This window comes from Mobula hypostoma, chromosome 10, assembly GCF_963921235.1.
Source record: "Mobula hypostoma chromosome 10, sMobHyp1.1, whole genome shotgun sequence".
NCBI lineage: Eukaryota > Metazoa > Chordata > Chondrichthyes > Myliobatiformes > Myliobatidae > Mobula > Mobula hypostoma.
This window is the reverse complement of record NC_086106.1, coordinates 38,928,732-38,950,937: the sequence shown is the minus strand read 5'-3', so window position 1 is coordinate 38,950,937 and position 22,206 is coordinate 38,928,732. Positions and strand designations below refer to the sequence as shown.

General features: G+C 46.6%; 1 protein-coding gene across 3 annotated transcripts in view; it reads right to left on the bottom strand.

Annotated features, from left to right (window-relative positions):
- pld3 (phospholipase D family member 3) overlaps window positions 1-14,570 on the bottom strand; it is a 41,855-nt gene extending 27,285 nt beyond the window's left edge. Inside the window, exons 1-5 of one of the 3 annotated variants that reach the window (XM_063060363.1) lie at window positions 14,262-14,570; window positions 5,687-5,725; window positions 4,845-4,907; window positions 4,017-4,085; window positions 206-378 (exon numbers count right to left, since the gene is read on the bottom strand). In XM_063060363.1, coding sequence (XP_062916433.1) covers window positions 206-378; window positions 4,017-4,085; window positions 4,845-4,871 — 269 coding nt within the window. In that variant the 5' untranslated portion in view covers window positions 4,872-4,907; window positions 5,687-5,725; window positions 14,262-14,570. Of the gene's footprint in view, window positions 1-205; window positions 379-4,016; window positions 4,086-4,844; window positions 4,908-5,686; window positions 5,726-14,195 lie in introns of all 3 variants that reach the window. The other 2 variants (XM_063060362.1, XM_063060361.1) reach the window with 2 other exon arrangements.
- Between the last annotated feature and the right edge of the window lie 7,636 nt (window positions 14,571-22,206).

Genomic DNA, 22,206 nt, shown 5'->3' with positions numbered 1-22,206 from the left:
ACCACTGCCAACGCCACAGAATACACCCAGAATACACTGCTGCCAATCTGTTCCCCGGGATACCAGCAGGAGATGATGGAATTTGACACTCCTCCCTCCCCCAACCCCCAACCCGCCCAGATAATTGGAGAAGCCACTACAGCCCGGCATTCCCAAGGCTAGGCTAACCTCAGGAGGCTGAATAGCCCGCTATCCCATGGGGTACCTGCAGGGGTCAGTGCAAGCCTGGCTCTGGTCCTTGTCTGGCTGTAGCTCTCCGCCCTGCGTCCGAGCCGTGTGGCTGACTCGCTGGTTGAGTGGGAAGAGCAGCAGCTGCACCAGCATCACGAGGACGAGGATGAGGATGACAGACAGCACCATGGCTGCCTCTCGGTAGATCTGAAGCAGGAAGATTCATATTCAGTGTGGGCTAAAACAGCAACGCTGCACCCCCACCCAACAATCTGTCCACAAACCCCTCCACACAGGCCCTTCCAGAGAGACACTGCAGTCGGTAAAAGCAAGACACAGGGCAAATTCTGATAATGTATTCTGGCTGTTGCAGACCAGCAGATTTCCCAGACTGTTAGATGTTGCTTCCACTAATATCGATTATTATACTGCTGAAACTCCTTGGAGTTTAGAAGAATGAGGGGGGACCTCACAGAAACATTTCGAATGTTGAAAGACATGGACAGAGTGGATGTGGCAAAGTTGTTTCCCAGGATGGGGGAGTCTAGTACGAGAGGGCATGACTTACAGATTGAAGGGCGCCCGTTCAGAACAGAAATGCGAAGAAATTTTTTTTAGCAGAGGGTGGTGAACCTGCGGAATTTGTTGCCACGGGCGGCAGTGGAGGCCAAGTCATTGAGTGTATTTAAGGCAGAGATTGATAGGTATGGGAGTAGCCAGGGTAGCAAAGGTTATGGTGAGAAGGCGGGGGAGTGGGACTAAATGGGAGAATGGATCAGCTCATGATAAAATGGCAGAGCAGACTCGATGGGCCGAATGGCCGACTTCTGCTCCTTTGTCTTATTTCTTACGGAAACTACCCTGACTGGTTGCATCATGCTCTGGTGTGGTAATTCAAATGTGCAAGAACATAGGAAGCTGCAGAGTAATGGACTCAGGTCAATACATCACGGGCACATCCCTCCCTCACCGTCAGTAGTATCTACAGGAGGTGTCACCTCAAGAGGGCTACCTCTGTCAGAGGACCCCATCATCTGGGCCATGCACAGTACCATCAGGCAGGAGGTACAGAGGCCTGAAGTCCTGCCAGATTCAAGTTCAAGAACAGCTGCTTCCCTTTAACCATTCAGTTCTTGAACCAGCCTGCACAACCCTATTCTCTACCCCAGCATAGCAACACTACCATCACTTTGCATTACAATTTGGTCCCATTGTGTCCTTTCGTGTATAACTGTTGTTATTAATTTATTGTTTTCTTGTAAATGCTTAACTGGATTTATGTTTGCAGCCTCTGATGCTGCTGCAAATAAGTTTTTAATCACAGTGTACACATGCAGAACCATAAACTCCATTTTGTCGCACTAGCATTCTGACTGGACACCCACCACTCACTTTCAGCACCTACCCCACGACAAAGAAGTTTCCGAGTTCACTCTGGAACTGCCCTGCTCTAGTCCGCAGATCAGGTCACACAAGAACGTACAAACTTGTTATGAGTTGTCCTTTCAGAGGAGACTCCCCCCCACCTCTGACGGTGTCCACTGTGATTCTCTCAAAAGGGTCATCTGCTAATTGTGTACCCACATTAACCCAGCCTGTGTAACCTGTGATGATATCATGTGCAATGATCTGCCAGTACATGGCTGGACAGAGCACTGAGCATGCGCGGGATTGCTAGAATGTTCCAGCACGTGGTGGGGGTTAAGACATGTTTGTTTATTACTGTAAATAAAAGTTCTCTAATTCTTCCAGAATATGATACTTTACTGTTAACCCATGGTACGTTTAAACAGAAGTAACATAACATGGTGTCAGAAGTGGTTCTGGGAGAATAATACGGGAAGATCAAGAATCGAAGATAATCGGAAAAAAAGTTTGAACTGTAAACAGTGAAAAGAAAGATTTACAACCCCCACCAAAATTGCAGCTGACTGGTAATGTAGCTGAGAATGGGAGGATATTCAAGCAACGTTTGAAATATATTTATCGGCGATCGGAGCTGATAGAAAAGCGGACAAAACTAAAGCTGCAGTCCTGCTCCATGTAATCGGGAATGACGCAGTCGAGGTATATAATAATTTTGTCTTTGAAGATAGAGATAATTTCAATTTGAAGTCGATAATGGACAGATTTGAAGTATTTTGTACACCTAAGTGTAATTTAACGTATGAGCAATTTAAATTATTCACGTGTGCTAGAGCTACTGAAACAATTGATCAGTATGTGACTGAGTTAAGAAAGTGTAGCAGAACGTGGAAGTTTGGATTGCTCACAGACTCTCTTATTAAAGATTGTTTATGGCATTCAAGATAATGCACTGAGAGGAAGGCTATTGAGAGAGCAAGATTTAAATTCTGAAAAAGCTTTCGCGCTCTGCAAAGCTTCTGAGACCGTAATGTCACAGGCCGAAGAGCTTTTTGTTGAAAACTGCAATGTAAATGCTGTAAAAAAGCACAAATATATTAAGAAATATAATAATATGTTGACAAAACCGACAGGGAGCAAGACAGCATTTGAAAGAAAAAAGTCATGTGATCGCTGTGCACAGGAACATCACCCAAATCAGTGTTTCACATATGGCAAAAACTTGCTACAACTGCGGTAAGATTAATCATTTTTTGCGCTGTTGTAGAAGTAGAAAGAAGGAAAATAAAATGAAACAAGTAAACACAGTGATTGAAGATGATCGTGAGGAATCCTATATAGATGCACTTTATGCAAATGCTGACATGGAGAATATAAAAGCAGCAGCTGCAGTGTCTGAGACGACCAAACAGGAGGCAATTGATGGTGTGAAAAAGCAATGGGAGGATGCAGTTGCTTCAATGAAAGCGATAATGAGAGAGACACAGAGGGAATATGAGATTCAGTCTAATCACTGTCTAGAGCAAGAACGCTCACAGTGGGCACAGTATAAGGAAGAAGTGAAAGCACAAGTGAAGGAATTGAGAAGTTTTATTGAAACTTCATAAAAAAAAAGATTACACAGTTAATGAATGAATTAGATGAAGAAAAGAAGATTTGCATTTCATTACAAATGGAAGTGGAAGGAATTAGGAAAGATACAGTCCAAACAGAAGCAGGGAAGCAGATTGCTGAGGACAGCATGAACTGCTTACCTGAAATTCCAGATTCCAACCAGGAGACATGTGAGAGTATACCAAAAAGCTTAGTTCAGATACATAAAGAAAAGCTTGAAGCAGCAAAGAAGAAGCACAAGAAGAGACATGGCTCAGAAAGCGAAGAGCCAACTTCAAAAGTTTCAGTTAGCAGATATAGATTTGTTTATTGGTTAATGTTGTTACTTGTTTTTCTTTTTAATGAAAGGTAGATGTGATTCTTCAGAGATTCAGTTAACTGATGCAGACGAGACAAAACATGTAAATAATAACAAGGAAACACAAGATCTGTGTGTACCACTTAGAAGGTCTACTCGTGTTCATAAACCCACAGAGAGACTGATAGAGACTTGTTGAATTATGTATTTGCTTTGATTAACGTTGTTAATTATTTTTTCTTTTTAAGGAAAGGAAGATGTGATGATATCACGTGCAATGATGTGCCAGTACAGGATTGGACAGAGCACTGAGCACACGCAGGATTGCTAGAATGTTTCAGCACATGGCGGGGTTAAGACATGTTTGTTTATTACTGTAAATAAATATGATTCTTTACTGTTAACCCACGGTACGTTTAAACAGAAGTAACATAGCGTGACCTATAATTTAACCCTTGTGTTGCTGTGGAAACCACCCACGCTGAGCAGGACAGACCTGCCCATCCTCCTCACCCCTGGTGACAGACTTTCCCAGACCGCAGGGATGTGTTGGAGGTTGGACGCGTACCTTGTGCAGTCCTGGGGTTGGTGGGGTGCAGCTTACACTCCCATTGGGTGATGGTAGTGATGGCTTCATCTACAGGGAGAAAGAAGATCATGGTCAGAAGGAGTTAACGGCGCTAACGGTGAGTTTCCCGAGTCCCACAGGATCTTTGGTTTCGAAATACAAAGGACTGGGCACTGACTGACTGTGTAACATTGAACCTGTTCCCACTATCACTAGTTAATGACAGCTCACACACAGTGTGCATACACTCCTTCTCTCACACAATCTCTTCCCCCTCCACACACCCCCCCCCGTATTCTCTCACACAATATCAATGCAAAGGGATAGAAATGTTAGTCAGAGAAGTACAGAACAGAAACAGGCCTTTTGGCCCACCTAGTCTGTGCCAAACCATCTAAACTGCCTACTCCCATTGACCTGCACCAGGCCCCAAGCACATCCACGTACCCATCTAAACTTCTCTTAGATGTTGAAATCGAGCTTGCATGTACCACTGGCAGTTTGCTCCACATTCTCACGACTCTCTGAGTGAAGCAGTTTCCCCTCGCTCTCCTTAAACATTTCAACTTTCCCCCTTAACCCACGACCTCTAGTTGCAGTCCCACCCAACATCAGTGGAAAAAGCCTACTTGCATTTACCCTATCTATACCCCTCATAATTTTGCATACCTCCATCAAATTTCCTCTCAATAGAGAACCAAGGATCTAGCAGGAATGAGAATCGAGCACAATAAATATCGATCATAAATGGTCCTGGAGATGCCGATGAGACCAGGCCCAGTCCCATGACACCAGCTACCCCCAGCACAGTGTCAGGGACACAATTACCTTTTGGTGGATCAGCTGTAGCCTCATGTTGTTATCGCGCAGGATTGGAGCTCAGTCACGTAGCTGCAGAATGGGACAAGGTGGGGCATTAGTGAAGAGGGGAAAGAAAGGCAGCACCACACACCCAGTAAGGTACTGATCAAAGTATAGACCTTTCTGTCTATTTTCCCACTTGCCCCTTGACTCCCAAGCTGTGACTCTGGATTTAAAAATAATGTTTCTCGTATCCAACTCCCTTATTTATTTAGTGATATTTATTGGGATCCAGCACAGAACAGGCCCTTTGAGTCATGTTGCCCAGCAACCCCCGATTTAACCCGAGCCTAATCACAGGACAACTTACAACGACCAATTAACCTACCAACCCATATGTCCGTGGACCGTGGGAGCACCCATGCGCTTCATGAGGAGAACGTACAAACTCCTCACGGATGGTACCGGAAATGAATTCAAACTTCAACGCCCCAAGCTGTGCTAACAACTATGCAACAGAGCTAGAGGTCACTGGTTACTAGATCGCTAGACCACAACAGCAGACAGCCTGAACAACAGCCACCTGTTCTTAAGTATCATTATCTCTGAGCCACTCAGACGGTCCTTGTTGATAACTTTGATTCAAGTCCCTCAGGATCCTACAGGCCACCGTCCCACTGTCCTTCCGAGTGACTGCTCTCTCCCACCCGGTGCTGCTTAATGGATGGCACAGCTGGTAGAGCTGCACCAGAGATCCAGGTTCAATCCCGGCCTCGGACACTGTTGTCACAGAGTTTGCATGTCCTGTTTACAACCACGTGGGCTTCCTTCTGCATCCCTAAGATGTAGGGTCTGGTGGGTTAACTGACCGCTGGAATTGCCCCGAGTGTGTGGGTGAATGGAAGAATCTGGGGGGGGGGGGAGAGTTGATGGGAACATGGGGAGAATAAATAAAAATATTTACAGTAAATTCAAGATAGTTTCGTATCTTTCCTGTACACAAATATAAAGGAGAATGAAATAATTGTTACGCATACACAAGGAAATCTGCAGATGCTGCAAATTCAAGCAACACACATCAAAGTTGCTGGTGAATGCAGCAGGCCAGGCACCATCTATAGGAAGAGGTACAGTCAACGATTTGGGCCGAGACCCTTCGTCAGGGCATTCATCAGCAACTTTGATGTGTGTTGCTTGAAATAATTGTTACTCTGGATCCAATGCAGCATAAAAGAAACCCACAAAAGACAAAGATGACAGTCTTAGAAAAACACGATAAATATAAATACACAAGATTAAAGTAAAAATCTAGAAGATTTAAATAAAGTAGCAGTGAAGGTGTTGATCAGCCTTACTGCTTGGGGAAAGGAACTGTTTTTGAGTCTGGTGGTCCTGGAGTGGATGCTACGTAGCCTCCTCCCTGATGGGAGTGGGACAAACAGTTCATGAGCAGGGTGGGTGGGACCCTTTGTGATGTTACTGGTCCTTTTCTGTATATATGTATAGCATACACGATGGCAGGTAGACTGACGCACGTGATGCGTTCAGCACTTCTGACAGATGGTACTCTCTGCAGACCTGAGTCTGGGTCAGAGAGCACCACAGCACACAAACAGCCATTTGGCCCATCTAGTCAATGCTGATTCTATTATTCTGCCTCACCTGGAACATAGCCCTCCATACCCCTGTAAGCCATGTACTTACCCCAATCTCTCTTAAATGTTGAAATCAAACCCCCATCCAGCACTTTTGCTGGCAGTTCATTCCACACTCTCACCACCATCTGAGTGAAGAAGATTCCCCTCAATTTACTTCACCTTTCACTTATCACCTCCAGTTCAAGTCTCACCCAAACCCAGCCTGCATTTACCCCACGTCGCACTCATAATTTTATATACTTATATATTTTATATTTTAATATATTATCAAATCTCCCCACATTCACCCAAGTTAGAAGGAATAAAGACCTAGTCTATCTGACCTTTCCCGAGAACTCAGGCCGTCAAGTCCCAGCAAAATCCCTTGCTAGCCACTGTGTCCATGTTCTATGACCCAAGCCTTGATCTGGGGCCAGCTGGGGCCCCACCTACATTTTCTGGAAGTTTAAACACAAATTCTCTGCACTTTCCTTCGACAAAGAACTTGTTAAAACTACTCCAATGTGCAACATTCTGCTCTGCCCCAGGCTTCACTCTCCCGGCCCCCACCCTCACACAGTGCAATCTGACTGCTGCGTTATTGTGGCACCCAGCTGGCACGACACTATTACAGCTCAGGGCGTCGGAGTTCAGAGTTCAATTCCAGCGTGCTCTGGTGTACAGACTCCCCTTGGAATGAGTGGGTTTCCTCCTGGTGCTCCGGTTTCCTCCCACAGTCCAAAGATGTACCGGTTACTAGGTTAATTAGTCATTGTAAATTGTCTGTGATGAAGCTGGGGTTAACTCAGGAGTTGCTGGGTAGTGCAACCTGAAGGGCCTATTTCGCAACACACATCAAAGTTGCTGGTGAACGCAGCAGGCCAGGCAGCATCTCTAGGAAAAGGTCTATTTCGCACTGTATCTCAATAAACAAATAGTTATTCTCAGTTCAGCACTGCTCTCCCCTCCATTTCCTGTAAACATGTAACCACGTGCAAGAGTGAAACTGTGCTTTTGTTTACTTAGTATTTGACCAGAGATTAAACCAAACTCCTTTGCCCCAGCCTAGACAACTAAACCCACCAGCAGGAAAGTTAACAGGTCAGGGAACATCCACGGAGACTGAGGGACAGTCAATGTTTCAGATTGAGATCTTGCGCAAGGACAGAGAGCATGGGGGGGGGGAGCGCGAGGACAGCGAAGCGAGGAGGGGTGAGGCAGGAGCTGGCAGGTGATGGAGCCAGGTACAGGGAGGGCAGGGGCCGGAGGTAGGCAGACAGACTGGAAGGCAATAATCAGAGAAACAAGACGTCACAGATGCTGGAATCTGATAAGTAAAGGGGAAAGTCAGTGGAACCAGATTACGGAGAGCCAAGCACAGGCAGAACTAGTGGAAAATTGGAAATGGAGGGCTGGGGGTGGAGGGAGTTTGGGAAGAAGTTGGGGATGCGTTAGAGGGAGAGAGAAAGGAAGAACAGGTGTGGGTAGGCTGAAATTGGAAAATTCAATGTGCTTGTAGACCACCCAGGTGGAATACCAGGTTTTCTGGCAGTGGACGAGGTTGAGCACTGACTGGTCATTGTGGGAACAAGAAGCAAGAGTTGAAGAGGCTGACAGCTGGGAGCCCGAGACGGCTGCAGGCGCTCAGCCATCAAGCTGTCTGTGTGGAGTTTGCACGTTCTCCGTGACCAAAACAGAAAGTGTTGAGAATACCCGGCAGGATAGGTGGCATCTGAGGAAAGAGAAACAATGGGCGTTGCAGGTCTCAGATTCTTCCTCATTAGAGACTCGGACTAGAAACTCTGTTTCTCTCTCCACAGATGGTGCCTGACCTGCTGAGTGCTTCTTGCATTTTCAAGCTTTACTGAAGATTTCCAGCGTCTGCAGTTTTCTGATGTTCAGGTCCTGAAGACCATCGCTGAAGCCATCAGTGCAGGAGTTGAGTGGGTGAAGTGGTCCCGACCCTCCAAGCAGACCATTGCCTTTGTCAGAGCTGGGGAGCAGTCAATACCTGCCAAAAGAACATCTGCAGGCATCCTGACCTTTGCAAGGGACTGGCAGCTGTTGGTGGACCTCGAAGGGCAGCTGAAGTTCCCCAACCATACTGCAGCCACCACCCTGCGGCCAGACATTGTCCTAGTGTCTGAGTCTACTAAACAAGTGGTGCTGCTGGAGCTGACAGTCCCATGGGAAGATAGCTTGGAAGAAGCCTTTGAAAGGAAGCTCTCCAAGTATGCAGGACTGGTCAGCAACTGTCAGCAGGCTGGATGGAGAGCGAGGTGTCTCCCAGTGGAGGTTGGTTGTAGGGGATTCGTAGCCCGTTCTTTAGTTAGAGCCTTCAGCATTTTGGGCATCGAGGGAGAGAAGACGAGGAGAGCCATCCGCAGTACCATGGATGCGGCAGAGAGGGCCTCAAGATGGCTGTGGCTCAAAAGAGGGGAGCCATGGAGTCATAAGTAGCTGGCCATCTGGACACAAGCTGGGGTCTGATCAGCCCCGGCTGGGTCACCTGGACGAGGGTGTATGATGTTGCAAGTCCCGAAACACCCGATGATTCCAGGAACATCACTGAAGATGTGTCCAGAAGCATCAATAGATGTATGTACATTGCAAATGCTCAAGTTCTTCCTAGTGTTCTGGTTTCCTCCAACATGCCACAAAGACATACTGGGTGGGTTGCTGATCAGCTACCGTACACTGCCCCGTGGCAAGTGGGGAAAGATCATTGAGGAGTTAATGAGAGAGAAAATGCGCAGCAGGGAATTAGTGGGGGAATGGAATTGCTCCAAGGGCCTGTTACCACGCTGTACCTAGGACATGCCCTCTCCTGATCGAGGAGGTACCGAAGTCTGAAAACACACTCAACACTTCAGGAACAGCATCTACCTCACCGCCCCCTACCCCCCCACCATCAGACTTCTTAATTGCACCCCCGAGCACTACCACACATACACACGCGGCAGGGTAGTGGGCAGTGTGATGCCATTACAACTCTGGAGTTTAATTCTGGTGATGTTCCCCAAGGAGGCTCATCGACGTGGAGTGTGTGGGTCTTCCACGTGCCCTCCAGTATCATCCCGCAACCCAAAGATGTACCGGCTAAGTTAATTGTCCATTGTAAACTGTCCTGTGATTAATTAGGATTAAATTGAGGTTTTTGGGGTTTGCTGGGGCAGCAAGTCTCCAAGGGCCTGAAAGACCTACACCATACTGCATCTGTAAATAAATAAATATTTACTTCTCTCTCGCTCTCTCTCTCTCGTAATTTGTAGCTTCATTCTGTATTGCAAGGTACTGCTGCCACAAAACAAATTTCGTGACATATGCCAGCAATATTGAACCTAATTCTGAATCTCTAAATAAATAAAAAATACAAACCCCCTGAGCCAGAGGCCAGTCATATCCAGCAAGGTTGTTGGGGGAGTGGGATTCATCCAACACACTCATTCAGTCATTGAGTGCCGTCTGTGTGTTGTGTTGCAGCCAAGGAAGTGTACAGGCCACCAGCACGGCCATGATGGGCCGAAAGGCCCATTCCTCAGCTGCACCTGCCACCATCCTGTGTCGAGGGGCTTGCCATGAGCATACGTGTGCAGTAAATAAAGGAAGTCATACTATTCATAACAATATGTAATAATTTGCTTGGCTTCCTTCCTTCAACATTCATTACAGTAAAAAGGGAGAACTTATTTCTGCTCATTGGTTAATGACTTTGATCGCAACCAATTAGAGGCTTCGTTAATTGCATTTTAAAATCTTTTTATTAATATATAATCTTCTACAGCTATAAAATACCGAAATTCAACAAATTAGTATATAATTAATAAAGCTGGAAAAAAGACTTACATATGCTAATGAAAAAAGAATTTTATAAAAGGAAAAGAAGGAAAAAAAGAGAACTCCAGCTAAATAAAAAAAACCCACTAACTATAAAACAAAAAAAGAAAAAAAAACATTAGGAACCAACTCCCGGAGCAATACGTCTTACAATCATTTATATATATATAAGAAGAAAAAGAAAACAACAACTGCCAATTCACATTTATATAACATAAAATAGGAAGGAAACCATGTAAATTGATTCAGATTAAAAGATAATATTTAGCAAAAGAGCCCCACCTTCTCTAAAAACTGCGAGCCTTTGTGAGGAAGTTAGTGGGAAGACACTGGGCATTACTTTGACACTTCCAGTCATTGCCCTGCCACAGCACAAGCAGAAAGTGCTGTCGCAGCATCGTGAGCAGATCAGGGTCAGGCTCCAGGGAAGTGAGGAGAGCTGCCGTCCCATTCATCCTGTGCCGACTTCCTCACGAAACTTGCGTTTCAGTATCGGTCTGCACAAATTACTCAGCCACAAATGACAGCTTGCATTTATGTAGCACCCGTAACAGCAGTGTTTTCAGAGTCTAATCCAGAGCAGGTAGAAGTTTAGGAACGCTAATTCCAGAGTTTAGGATCACAGATGCTGAGGACTTATTCAGCAATGGCAGAGCAGCTAACGTTGAGGATGATCACAGCAGCATAATTAGAGGAACCATGCAGGGTTTTCAGAGAGTACAGAGGTGGGGAGGAGACAAGGCTTGAAGCTGCAAATGGATGATGAATCACAAACTCACAAGTCAATTTTATTTTGGGACCAGGGCCAATGTTCCACCCAAACCAACTCATCGAAACACAAATCAAAAGTTTAAAAAGACTGCAGATGCTGGAAATCTGAGAATAGGGTCACAGACCCGAAACATAAACTGTTTCTTTCTTCACAGATGCAGCCTGACCTGATGTGTGTTCTAGAAGTTTTTGTTAATCACATAGAAAGTACACAGGTTGCACAGAAATTTAAAATATTAAGACAGCGAGGCCAGGGGCAAAGTATGATCCGGTGTTCAGCTCACCATTCCATGAGGCTTTACTCGTCGCAGCACTGAACTGGCTCTGTGGCTGTGGCCTGAAGCCTGCAGCCGTCAGGCCCTTGGACTGGCTGTGGCACTGAACTGGCTCTGTGGCTGTGGCTCACTCTGTGGTCCAGGATCTCACTATGTTATTTGCTCACTTTAATTGTTTGCATGATTTGTTCTTTTTAAACTCGCACATTGGATGTTTGATGGTGTTTGTTGTGTGGATCTTTTATTGTGTTTCTTTGTTTTCTGGCTGGCTGCAAGAAGGTGAATCACAAGGTTGCATATGGCATACATACCTTAATAATAAATGCACTTTGAACTTCAGAAGTGTTTTGTCCTGGGAGTTTATAATGCACGTGTTGCCTACCACAGTGCTTGGGCACCTGGAAGTGTTTCACTGTAGAACTGATGAAACCAGTTACGGAAAGGACTGTGACATTTACAGTCAGAGTTACAATCAGCTCTTGCCTCTGTTCTTCTGTCAAACATGTCTATTTCTACCCCACACCCACACTGCACCACCCCCCCCGCCCCGGCCCGATTCCAACCTAACTTACAAACTTTCCCTTCTGGCTGTCAGGGTTAACGTACGAGGAATGGGATGGCCCAGACCCTGTACTCACTAGAATTTAGAAGAATGAGGGAAGGATCTCATTGAAATCTACTGAATATTGGTGAGTATGTTACCAATAGTGGGGGAGTTTAGGACCAGAGGGCACAGCCTCTGATGGCAGTGTATCTCTTTAGAACAAAAATGAGGAGGAATTTCTTTATCTGGAGGGCAGTGAATCTGTGGACTTCATTGCCACAGGCAGCTGTGGAGGCCAAGTCACTGGGTATATTTAAAGTGGAGGTTGATAGGTCCTTGATTTGTAAAGGCAAAGGATACAGGGAGAAAACCAGGGAATGGGGTTCAGTGTTCAAAGTAAATTTATTTTCAAAGTATGTCTTTGTCATCATATACTACTATGAAATTCATTTTTTGCAGGCATTCAAAGTAGAACAAATAAAATAGAATCAATGAAAAACTACACACAAAGACTGACAACCAATGTACGAAAGACGAATACAAAAAAAAAATCAATAAATAGTACTGTGAACATGTGTTGCAGAATGCATGGAAGTGAGTCCATAGTCAGAGGGAAAATAAATCAGCCATAATCGAATGGCAGAGCAGGCTTGATGGGCCGAATGGACTATCACTACTCCTATGTCATATGACCCTATGGCCTTCACTCACTGCTGTGATTCCTACTTTCGACAATTGGGCCCTTAAGTTACGGTGGAAACTGTAAAAGGGCCCACTTTTCATTTCGAAAGGCGAATAGCTCTCAGGTATTGGTGGGGGTCTCAAAGCCAGCAGTGATCCGTGCAGCCGGGAGGGCTGATTGGTTTGGTGCAAATCTAAAACCACATAGGGAGGAAGTGCGGATGACTGCACAATGTTCCCTCTGCACGTTGCAGAAACCTCTCCGCTCCTCCTCCAAAACCACCAAGTGATCTGAGCTTCCGTCACACATTAGTCTAAACCGCTGAGCCGTCCGAGGCAAGGGAATATTCCTCCCTTCCCTACACCCAAGGTCTCACCTTGGCTCCTCACACAGAGCCTCACTGAAGGTGGAGAAGTGCCATGGTCTATTTGAGGTGAAATTTTGTTACATTGGCCCCCAAAACTATATACTGTGCATCACATCCCACGTTGCAGAGTCCAGTGGCAAAGGTACGCAGCAGTTACACCTTACTTTGAACGAGGACGGACTAAAAAAGGATCACTGTAAACTGGTGGCTGATATTCAGCACAAATCCAATAGGCCAAAGGGCAGTAGGATTCCACAGCAAACTCACTGGGACAAAAGGCCTGTTTCTCCGTTGTACCTGACAACTCTCCCTAACATTTCTGAAACTCACAGGCCAGTGTGTTGAGAGAGAAGGTGATAGTTCTCCATCATGTCGGCACAGCACCTGATGGCATCAGCGTTTAACACTTGAAGCCCCCTGAAGACTGCAATTGGGCACCCACACCCTGTGAAGGAATTAGCCTTCTCTATGCTTAAGTGAAGTCGGGTACCTGATATTCCAATGCTCCAATGCTGACTTCCCACACACACAAATCTCAGCATCCAATGTCCTGTTCACCAGCCCCTGTCCCCAACTGAGTTCCCCCACCCACAGTCCTGTTCACCAGCACCCTGTCCACACATAGATGACAGCACCCACAATCCCTTTCACCAGCACCCCATCTCCAATGAGGTTCCATCACCCAGTGTCCTGCTCCCCAATACCCTGTCCATCCCCACTGGGGTCCCATCACCCAGTGTCCTGCTCCTCAATACCACATCCCTGCTGGGGTCCCATCACCCAGTGAACTGCTCCCAAAGACCCCATCCCCGCTGGGCTTCCATCACCCAGTGTCCTGCTCCTCAATACCTCGTCCCCACTGGGGTCCCATCACCCGGTGTCCTGCTCCCCAATACCCCGTCCCCACTGGGGTCCCATCACCCAGTGTCTTGCTCCCCAATACCCCATCCCCACTGGGGTCCCATCACCCAGTGTCCTGCTCCCCAATACCCCGCCTGCAATGGGGTCCCATCTCCCCAAGTTCCCTTCAATACACTCACCTACATTCACCGACGTTCTCTCCTACATACTGGGAGAATGTTACAGCGACTAATTGACCTACTAACCTTGGGATGCTGGAGGAAACTGGACGAACGTGCAAACTCCACACAAACAGCACCCGAGAACAAGATCGAACCCGCCTCCCCCACCCCACCTCCCGTCAAAGCTCCACCCAGATCCGAACCCCCTCACCCTTCCGACCCCTGAATCCTTATTTTCAGTACCTCTAATCTCCGCGAAAGGAGCCCAACTTTCACCGAAGGCTGCGGGACTGCGAAGGGCCAACCTACCAGTTTACGTCCGCCTCCCGTCTGGCGTGTCCGTCCACGGCACTGCCGGGTGACTCGCCGGCTCCCGGTTCGGCCTGACCACGCCGCGGGACACGGCAGCAGCTGAACGATTCACGTCCGGCACAGGACTGCGGTCACACCAATCGTGTGTGCCGGCCGGCCGGGCCAGCTCCAGTTACAGAGGCTGACATCAGGATCACATGATTCCCAGAAATCGGGAGCGGCGCCAATCAGAGCGTGTTCCCGTCTCCGGCATCCCTGATCAAAGCGGCAGCGCGCTCGACGTGCCGGAGGAGCCCGGCAGCGTCTGTGGAAATGAACAACAGGCTGACACCCTTCTTCAGGACTGGATGGGAAGGGGGAAGGCACCGGAATAGAAAGGTGGGGAGCGGGAGGGCAAGTTACAATGCGATAGGTGGAGAAGAAGGAATCTGAGAGGAGAGGAGTGGACCATGGGAGAAAGGGGAGGCGAGGCACCAGGTGAAGAGGAGAGGTTTGGAAGCTTGAAGAGGGAAATGAGGCTCACGCCATCAGGTCGGAGGCTACGTAGAAGGAATACGAGGCGTTACCCCACCACGCTGACCATGGACTAACATGTCGGAATGGGAGTGGGGATGGGAATTAAATTGTTTGGCCACTGGGACATTGCATGTTTGACGGAAGGAGTGGAGGTTCTCGAGATGCCTTGCAATTCTATTCAGCTATCCTGCCTCTGTGGCAGTTTCTGACCCTGACTTGTTTAACACAAATACGGTACAATTTCTTGTTACTTTTTTTTTGAGCAATCATGTACCTGAAATCAGGCAATCATAAACTACTCACGTTAGCGTGTCCTGGTGAGGGGTCTCAGCCCAAACTGTCAATTGGCCACTTCCCTCCTCCACCCGCCTTATAGTAGGGAACCACCCCGGGGGGAGATGTGAGGGGTAACAGTCCTATTGGGTTTCAGGAATGTAATAAAACAATACTGACAGCATTGACTGTGGATGGAGAAGGAAAAGGCATTGCACGGTTTATTCGTGTAAATAATTTTTATTATGAATACATTTTATTTTAATTATAAAAAAAACAGTGACACTTGGTGTACAGTAGATGGGGGGGCTGCTTTGTTGAGCACCTTGTCTGCTGCAAAAGGTGAGACTTCCTAATTTTGCTTCCCATTCCCATTCCGACATGTCAGTCCATGGCTTCCTCTATGAGGCTACTCTCAGGATAGACCTGGTATTCTGTCAGGGTAGCATCCAACCTGATGGCGTGTACATCAACTTCACTAACTTCCAGTAATTTCTTCCCCCTCCCCTCCTCCTCTTCTCCATTCCGATCCCCTCTACTCCTTCTCTTCTCAACTTCTGATCACCTCCCTCTGGTTCCCTTCCTCCTTCCTTTCTCCTGTGGACCGTTTTTTCTTGTGTTAGTCATAGTAGTCATAGTCATAGTCGTACTTTATTGATCCCGGGGGAAATTGGTTTTCGTGCTGCTTCTTCAGCCCTTACTTCCACCTGTACCCTCCCTGCTTCTCACATCATTCCCACCCCTACCCACCTACTTTTCCCCTCGCCTGTCATGTGCCAGCTTGCACTCCTCCCCCTTACACCCTTCCCACCTTCCCACCTTCTTATTCCCCCTTCCTTTCCAGTTCCGATCAAAGGATTGGCTGTCGATTCTTCTCCACCGATGCTGCCTGACGTGCTGAGCTCCTCCAGCGTTTTGTGTGTGTTGCTCTGGATTGCCAGTACTTGCAGAATCACTTGTTTTATGATTTGCTACCTGTCCTGCTGAGTTCTTCCAACATTTTGTGTGTGTTGTGTTGATGCAGATTTCCAGCATCCACAGCCTCTCCTGTGTCACATTCCCGGTGGTCCATATAAAGGCTTAGAACTACACAGCACAGAAACAGGCTCACATATACAAGAGATTCAGCAAATGCTGTACGTCTTCACCATTGCACACAAAATATTGGAGGAACTCAGCAGGTCAGGCAGCATCTGACTGGGAAATGAACAGTCAACCATAAGCTCCTCACAACTCAGTGCCCTGAGAAAGTGTCTCTGCCTGAAATATCATCTGTTTTTCTCCTCCATATATGCTACCTGACCTGCAGCATTCCGCCAGCATTTTGTTTGTGTTGCTCAGAAACAGTCTCTTTGACCACCATATCCACATTGACTATTAAATAGCTCATCTTCACATTTTCCACTTAACAGCACTTGGTCTGTAGATTTCTTTGTCTTGCCAATTCATCCAGAGATGGGCTGTCCCAGGTTATCAACACCCAACATATTTTTTGATTATGGGGAGCAAGGACATGGCAGACCAATTGAATAATTACTTTGGTTCTGTCTTCACTAAGGAGGACATAAATAATCTTCCGGAAATAGTAGGGGACAGAGGGTCCAGTGAGATGGAGGAACTGAGGGAAATACATGTTAGTAGGGATGTGGTATTAGGTAAATTGAAGGGATTAAAGGCAGATAAATCCCCAGGGCCAGATGGTCTGCATCCCAGAGTGCTTAAGGAAGTAGCCCAAGAAATAGTGGATGCATTAGTGATAATCTTTCAAAACCTTTAGATTCTGGACTAGTTCCTGAGGATTGGAGGGTGGCAAATGTAACCCCACTTTTTAAAAAAGGAGGGAGAGAGAAACCGGGGAATTATAGACCGGTTAGCCTAACGTCGGTGGTGGGGAAACTGCTAGAGTCAGTTATCAAAGATGTGATAACAGCACATTTGGAAAGCGGTGAAATCATCGGACAAAGTCAGCATGGATTTGTGAAAGGAAAATAATGTCTGACGAATCTCATAGAATTTTTTGAGGATGTAACTAGTAGAGTGGATAGGGGAGAACCAGTGGATGTGGTATATTTGGATTTTCAAAAGGCTTTTGACAAGGTCCCACACAGGAGATTAGTGTGCAAACTTAAAGCACACGGTATTGGGGGTAAGGTATTGGTGTGGGTGGAGAATTGGTTGGCAGACAGGAAGCAAAGAGTGGGAATAAACGGGACCTTTTCAGAATGGCAGGCAGTGACTAGTAGGGTACCGCAAGGCTCAGTGCTAGGACCCCAGTTGTTTACAATATTTATTAATGACTTGGATGAGGGAATTAAATGCAGCACCTCCAAGTTTGCGGATGACACAAAGCTGGGTGGCAGTGTTAGCTGTGAGGAGGATGCTAAGAGGATGTAGGGTGACTTGGATAGGTTAGGTGAGTGGGCAAATTCATGGCAGATGCATTTTAATGTGGATAAATGTGAGGTTATCCACCTTGGTGGCAAAAACAGGAAAACAGATTATTATCTGAATGGTGGCCGATTAGGAAAAGGGGAGGTGCAACGGGACCTGGGTGTCATTATACACCAGTGATTGAAAGTGGGCATGCAGGTACAGCAGGCAGTGAAAAAGGCAGATGGTATGCTGGCATTTATAGCGAGAGGATTCGAGTACAGGAGTAGGGAGGTACTACTGCAGTTGTACAAGGCCTTGGTGAGACCACACCTGGAGTATTGTGTGCAGTTTTGGTCCCCTAATCTGAGGAAAGACATCCTTGCCATAGAGGGAGTACAAAGAAGGTTCACCAGATTGATTCCTGGGATGGCAGGACTTTCATATGATGAAAGACTGGTTGAACTAGGCTTATACTCGTTGGAGTTTAGAAGATTGAGGGGGGATCTGATTGAAACGTATAAAATCCTAAAGGGATTGGACAGGCTAGATGCAGGAAGATTGTTCCCGATGTTGGGGAAGTCCAGAACGAGGGGTCACAGTTTGAGGATAAAGGGGAAGCCTTTTAGGACCGAGATTAGGAAAAACTTCTTCACACAGAGAGTAGTGAATCTGTGGAATTCTCTGCCACAGGAAACAGTTGAGGCCAGTTCATTGGCTATATTTAAGAGGGAGTTAGATATGGCCCTTGTGGCTAAAGGGATCAGTGGGTATGGAGGGAAGGCTGGTACAGGGTTCTGAGTTGGATGATCAGCCATGATCATACTGAACGGCGGTGCAGGCTCGAAGGGCTGAATGGCCTACTCCTGCACCTATTTTCCATGTTTCTATGTTTCATCCAGAGATGGGCTGTCCCAGGTTATTAACACCCTACATAATGAATCTCATCCAGAGATGGGCTGTCCCAGCTTATCCACACCCTACATAATGAATTTCATCCAGAGATGGGCTGTCCCAGGTTATTAACACCCTACATTTGAATCTCATCCAGAGATGGGCTGCCCAAGGTTATCCACACCCTATATAATGAATTTCATCCAGAGATGGGCTGTCCCAGGTTATTAACGCCCTACATTTGAATCTCATCCAGAGATGGGCTGTCCCAGGTTATCCACACCCTTCATATGAATTTCATCCAGAGATGGGCTGTCCCAGGTTATCCACACCCTACGTAATGAATTTTATCCAGAGATGGGCTGTCCCAGGTTACTAACACCCTACATAATGAATTTCATCCAGAGATAGGTTGTCACAGGTTATCAACACCCGACATATGAATGAGCTCCCATAATATTATTATTAAATTAAAAAATCTGATGTACATACTGATTTTAATTCCTACAGCTATCAGAACTAGTTTCCTGTCTCTCACAACTTTTAGTAATTGTATTTTCTGACTTTTGCACAAAATCAGCTTATGGATGCTTGTAAAAAATGGAATTGCTTTGTTACCCAGGGATAAAAGAGATTCTACAGATGCTGGAAATCTGGAGCAACACACACAACATGCTGGAGAACTTGACCTGCTGAGTTCCTCCAGCATTTTGAATGTCATTGCCCAGGGATGGCTTGTAATTTTAGATCCCCTGTTCTACTCCTCTCTTACCCCTTCCCTGCTGCCCATCACCTTCCTTTGGTTCCCCTCCTCCTTCCCTTTCTCCCATGGTCCACTCTTCTCTCCTATCAGATTCCTCCTCATTCAGCCCTTTACCTTTCTGACCTATCACCTCCCAGCTTCTCACGTCATACCTCCCCCCTTACCTGCTCTCACCTATCACCTGACAGGTTGTACTCCTCCTCCTCCACCCCTCCGACTTATTCTGGCTTCTTCCTTCGTCCTTTCCAGTCACTTCCCCTTGAAAATTTTCACTTCTAAACTGGAAAAGTGCCGAGACAGGTCAGGTAATCAATGCTGTTTTATTGGGATTCAGCATTAGAAATTCAGTCAGGCTTGAAGTCTGAGGCTTTGTGTAGTCATAGTCATAGTCATACTTTATTAATCCCGGGGGAAATTGGTTTTCGTTATAGTTGCTCCATAAATAATAAATAGTAATAGAACCATAAATAGTTAAATAGTAATATGTAAATTATGCCAGTAAATTATGAAATAAGTCCAGGACCAGCCTATTGGCTCAGGATTTCTGACCCTCCAAGGGAGGAGTTGTAAAGTTTGATGGCCACAGGCAGGAATGACTTCCTAAGATGCTCTGTGTTGCATCTCGGTGGAATGAGTCTCTGGCTGAATGAACTCCTGTGCCCAACCAGTACATTATGTAGTGGATGGGAGACATTGTCCAAGATGGCATGCAACTTAGACAGCATCCTCTTTTCAGACACCACCGTCAGAGAGTCCAGTTCCATCCCCACAGCATCACTGGCCTTACGAATGAGTTTGTTGATTCTGTTGGTGTCTGCCACCCTCAGCCTGCTGCCCCAGCACACAACAGCAAACATGATAGCACTGGCCACCACAGACTCGTAGAACATCCTCAGCATCGTAACTACGGAGCACTAAAGATGTAGCAGTAACCCAAGGGATTCTTCAGATGCTGGAAATCCTCAGCAACACACACAGTGAGGATGCCATCGTCCATCTGCTTCTGATAAGCCAGCCTTTTCCAGAACATCTGAGACATTCAGCAATGACTGTCTGCAGATACAATGAAGTACGTTTAAGGAGGTGTGAATAAGGTTCTTGTGCGAGTGGCAATGATGCCCACTCTCATCTCTGCACTCAAATCAAATCTCTTGGCTGCATATAGGAAGAGCCCTGAACACAAGAATGATGAGAAGGTGGGACAGAACATTTTTCTGAACAAGCCAAAGACAAGGTGAATTCTTGTGACTGGACAGGCTTCAATTACACCAGCCTGAGCTTCAGATAGCCGTGGGGATACCAGCAGCAAAATCTGAACCTGGTAACTATGTCACCCTTTGGTGGGTCTAAGGAGAAAGTGATGGACTAGAAGACACAGGAGACTGCAGATGCTGGAAACTGGAGCAAAAAATAGAACTGCTGGAACATGTCAGTGGGCCAGGCAGCATCTGTGGAGGAAAGAAGACAGTCAATGCTTCAGGTCAAGACCATTCATCTTTATAGTCAGTATAAAGAGGTCGGCGGGGGGTGGGGGGGTGAGGCAGGAGCCGGCAGATGATAGGTGGATGTGGGCAGGGAGGAGTTGATCGGCCGATGGAGTCGTGTGGGAGCAAAGGTTGGGGACAGTGACAGAGGTTGGGAGGTGACAGGTGGAGGGAGATGGTAGGAACTGATAGGAGAGGAAGCTGGAGCATGAAACAAATAAGGGAGGGGAGGAGGGCAAATGGAAACAATGGGGGTGGAGAGCAAGGGACCCAGTGGGAGGAGTGTGTGAGGGATGGGCAGACGTTCAAAGTTCAAAGTATATTTTATTATCAAAGTCTGTATAAATTATACAAACTTGAGATCCTTCTGCTTAATAGGCAACCACCAAACAAGAAACCCAAAAGAATCCAATTTGAAAAAACAACCAACACCAGATGCACAAATGAAATCCAACCATGCAAACAATAAAGCAAGCATCAGCATTCAGGATGAACCAGGAGAGAGGAGTGTGGGTTACCTGGAAGTGGAAAACTCAGTGTTCATGGCTGGAGACTAACCAGGGGCTGCTCCTTAATTCGTGTTTGGCCTCACCCTGGCAATGGGCGAGACCAAGGATAGACAGGTCATTGTGGAAATCCGGGGGATAATGAAAGCTCCAGGTGGCTGTAATGGACAGAATATGGTTGACCTGAGGGCTAGATCTGTGGCAATCAAGTCTGGTGACCCAGGTCTGTACAAGGAAAGCAGTACGACTTGCAGAGGGCTACCTCAAAAGCAAAGGAACAATTCTAAACAAGGTTGGATGAGGAATCAGATGCACGTCAACTCTGCAGGGATCGCAGACCATTGCTTCCTACAAAGCAAAACCTAATGTCATGAATGGCAGTGATGCTTCACAGCCAGATGAGCTCAATGTCTTTTGTGCTCGCTTTGAAAGGGTGAAAAAAACACAGCTATGAGGACCCCTGTAGCATCTAGTAACTCTGTGATCTGTGTCTCAGATGCCAAAGTCAGATTGTCTTACAAGAGGGTGAACCCCCGCAAGGCGACAGGCCCTGATGGAGTACCTGGTTGGACTCTGAAAACCTGTGCCAACCACCTGGTGGGTGTGTTCAAAGACATCTTCAATATCTCACTGCTACGGTCGGAAGTTCCCACCTGCTTCAAAAGGGCGACAATTACACCAGTACCTAAGAAACGTAGTGTGAGCTGCCTTAACGACTACCATCCAGTAGCACTCACATCTATGGTGATGAAAAGCATTGAGAGAGTGTTTATAGAAACATAGAAAACCTACAGCACAATACAGGCCCTTCAGCCCACAAAGCTGTGCTGAACATGTCCCTACCTTAGAAATTAACTCTGGTCTCAGCAAGGACCTGGACCCACTGCAATCTGCCCATCGCCACAATAGGTCTACAGTGAATGCGATCTCATTGTCTCTTCACACGGCCTTGGATCACCTGGACAATACAAGTATCTATGTCAGGATGCTGTTTATTGACTACAGTTCAGTGTTTAACACAATTATTCCTACATTCTGATCAAAAAGCACAACAACCTGGGCCTCTGAACTTCCCTCTCCAACCACAATCTGTGTGGATTGTAAATAACATCTGCATCTTGTTGACAACCAATACT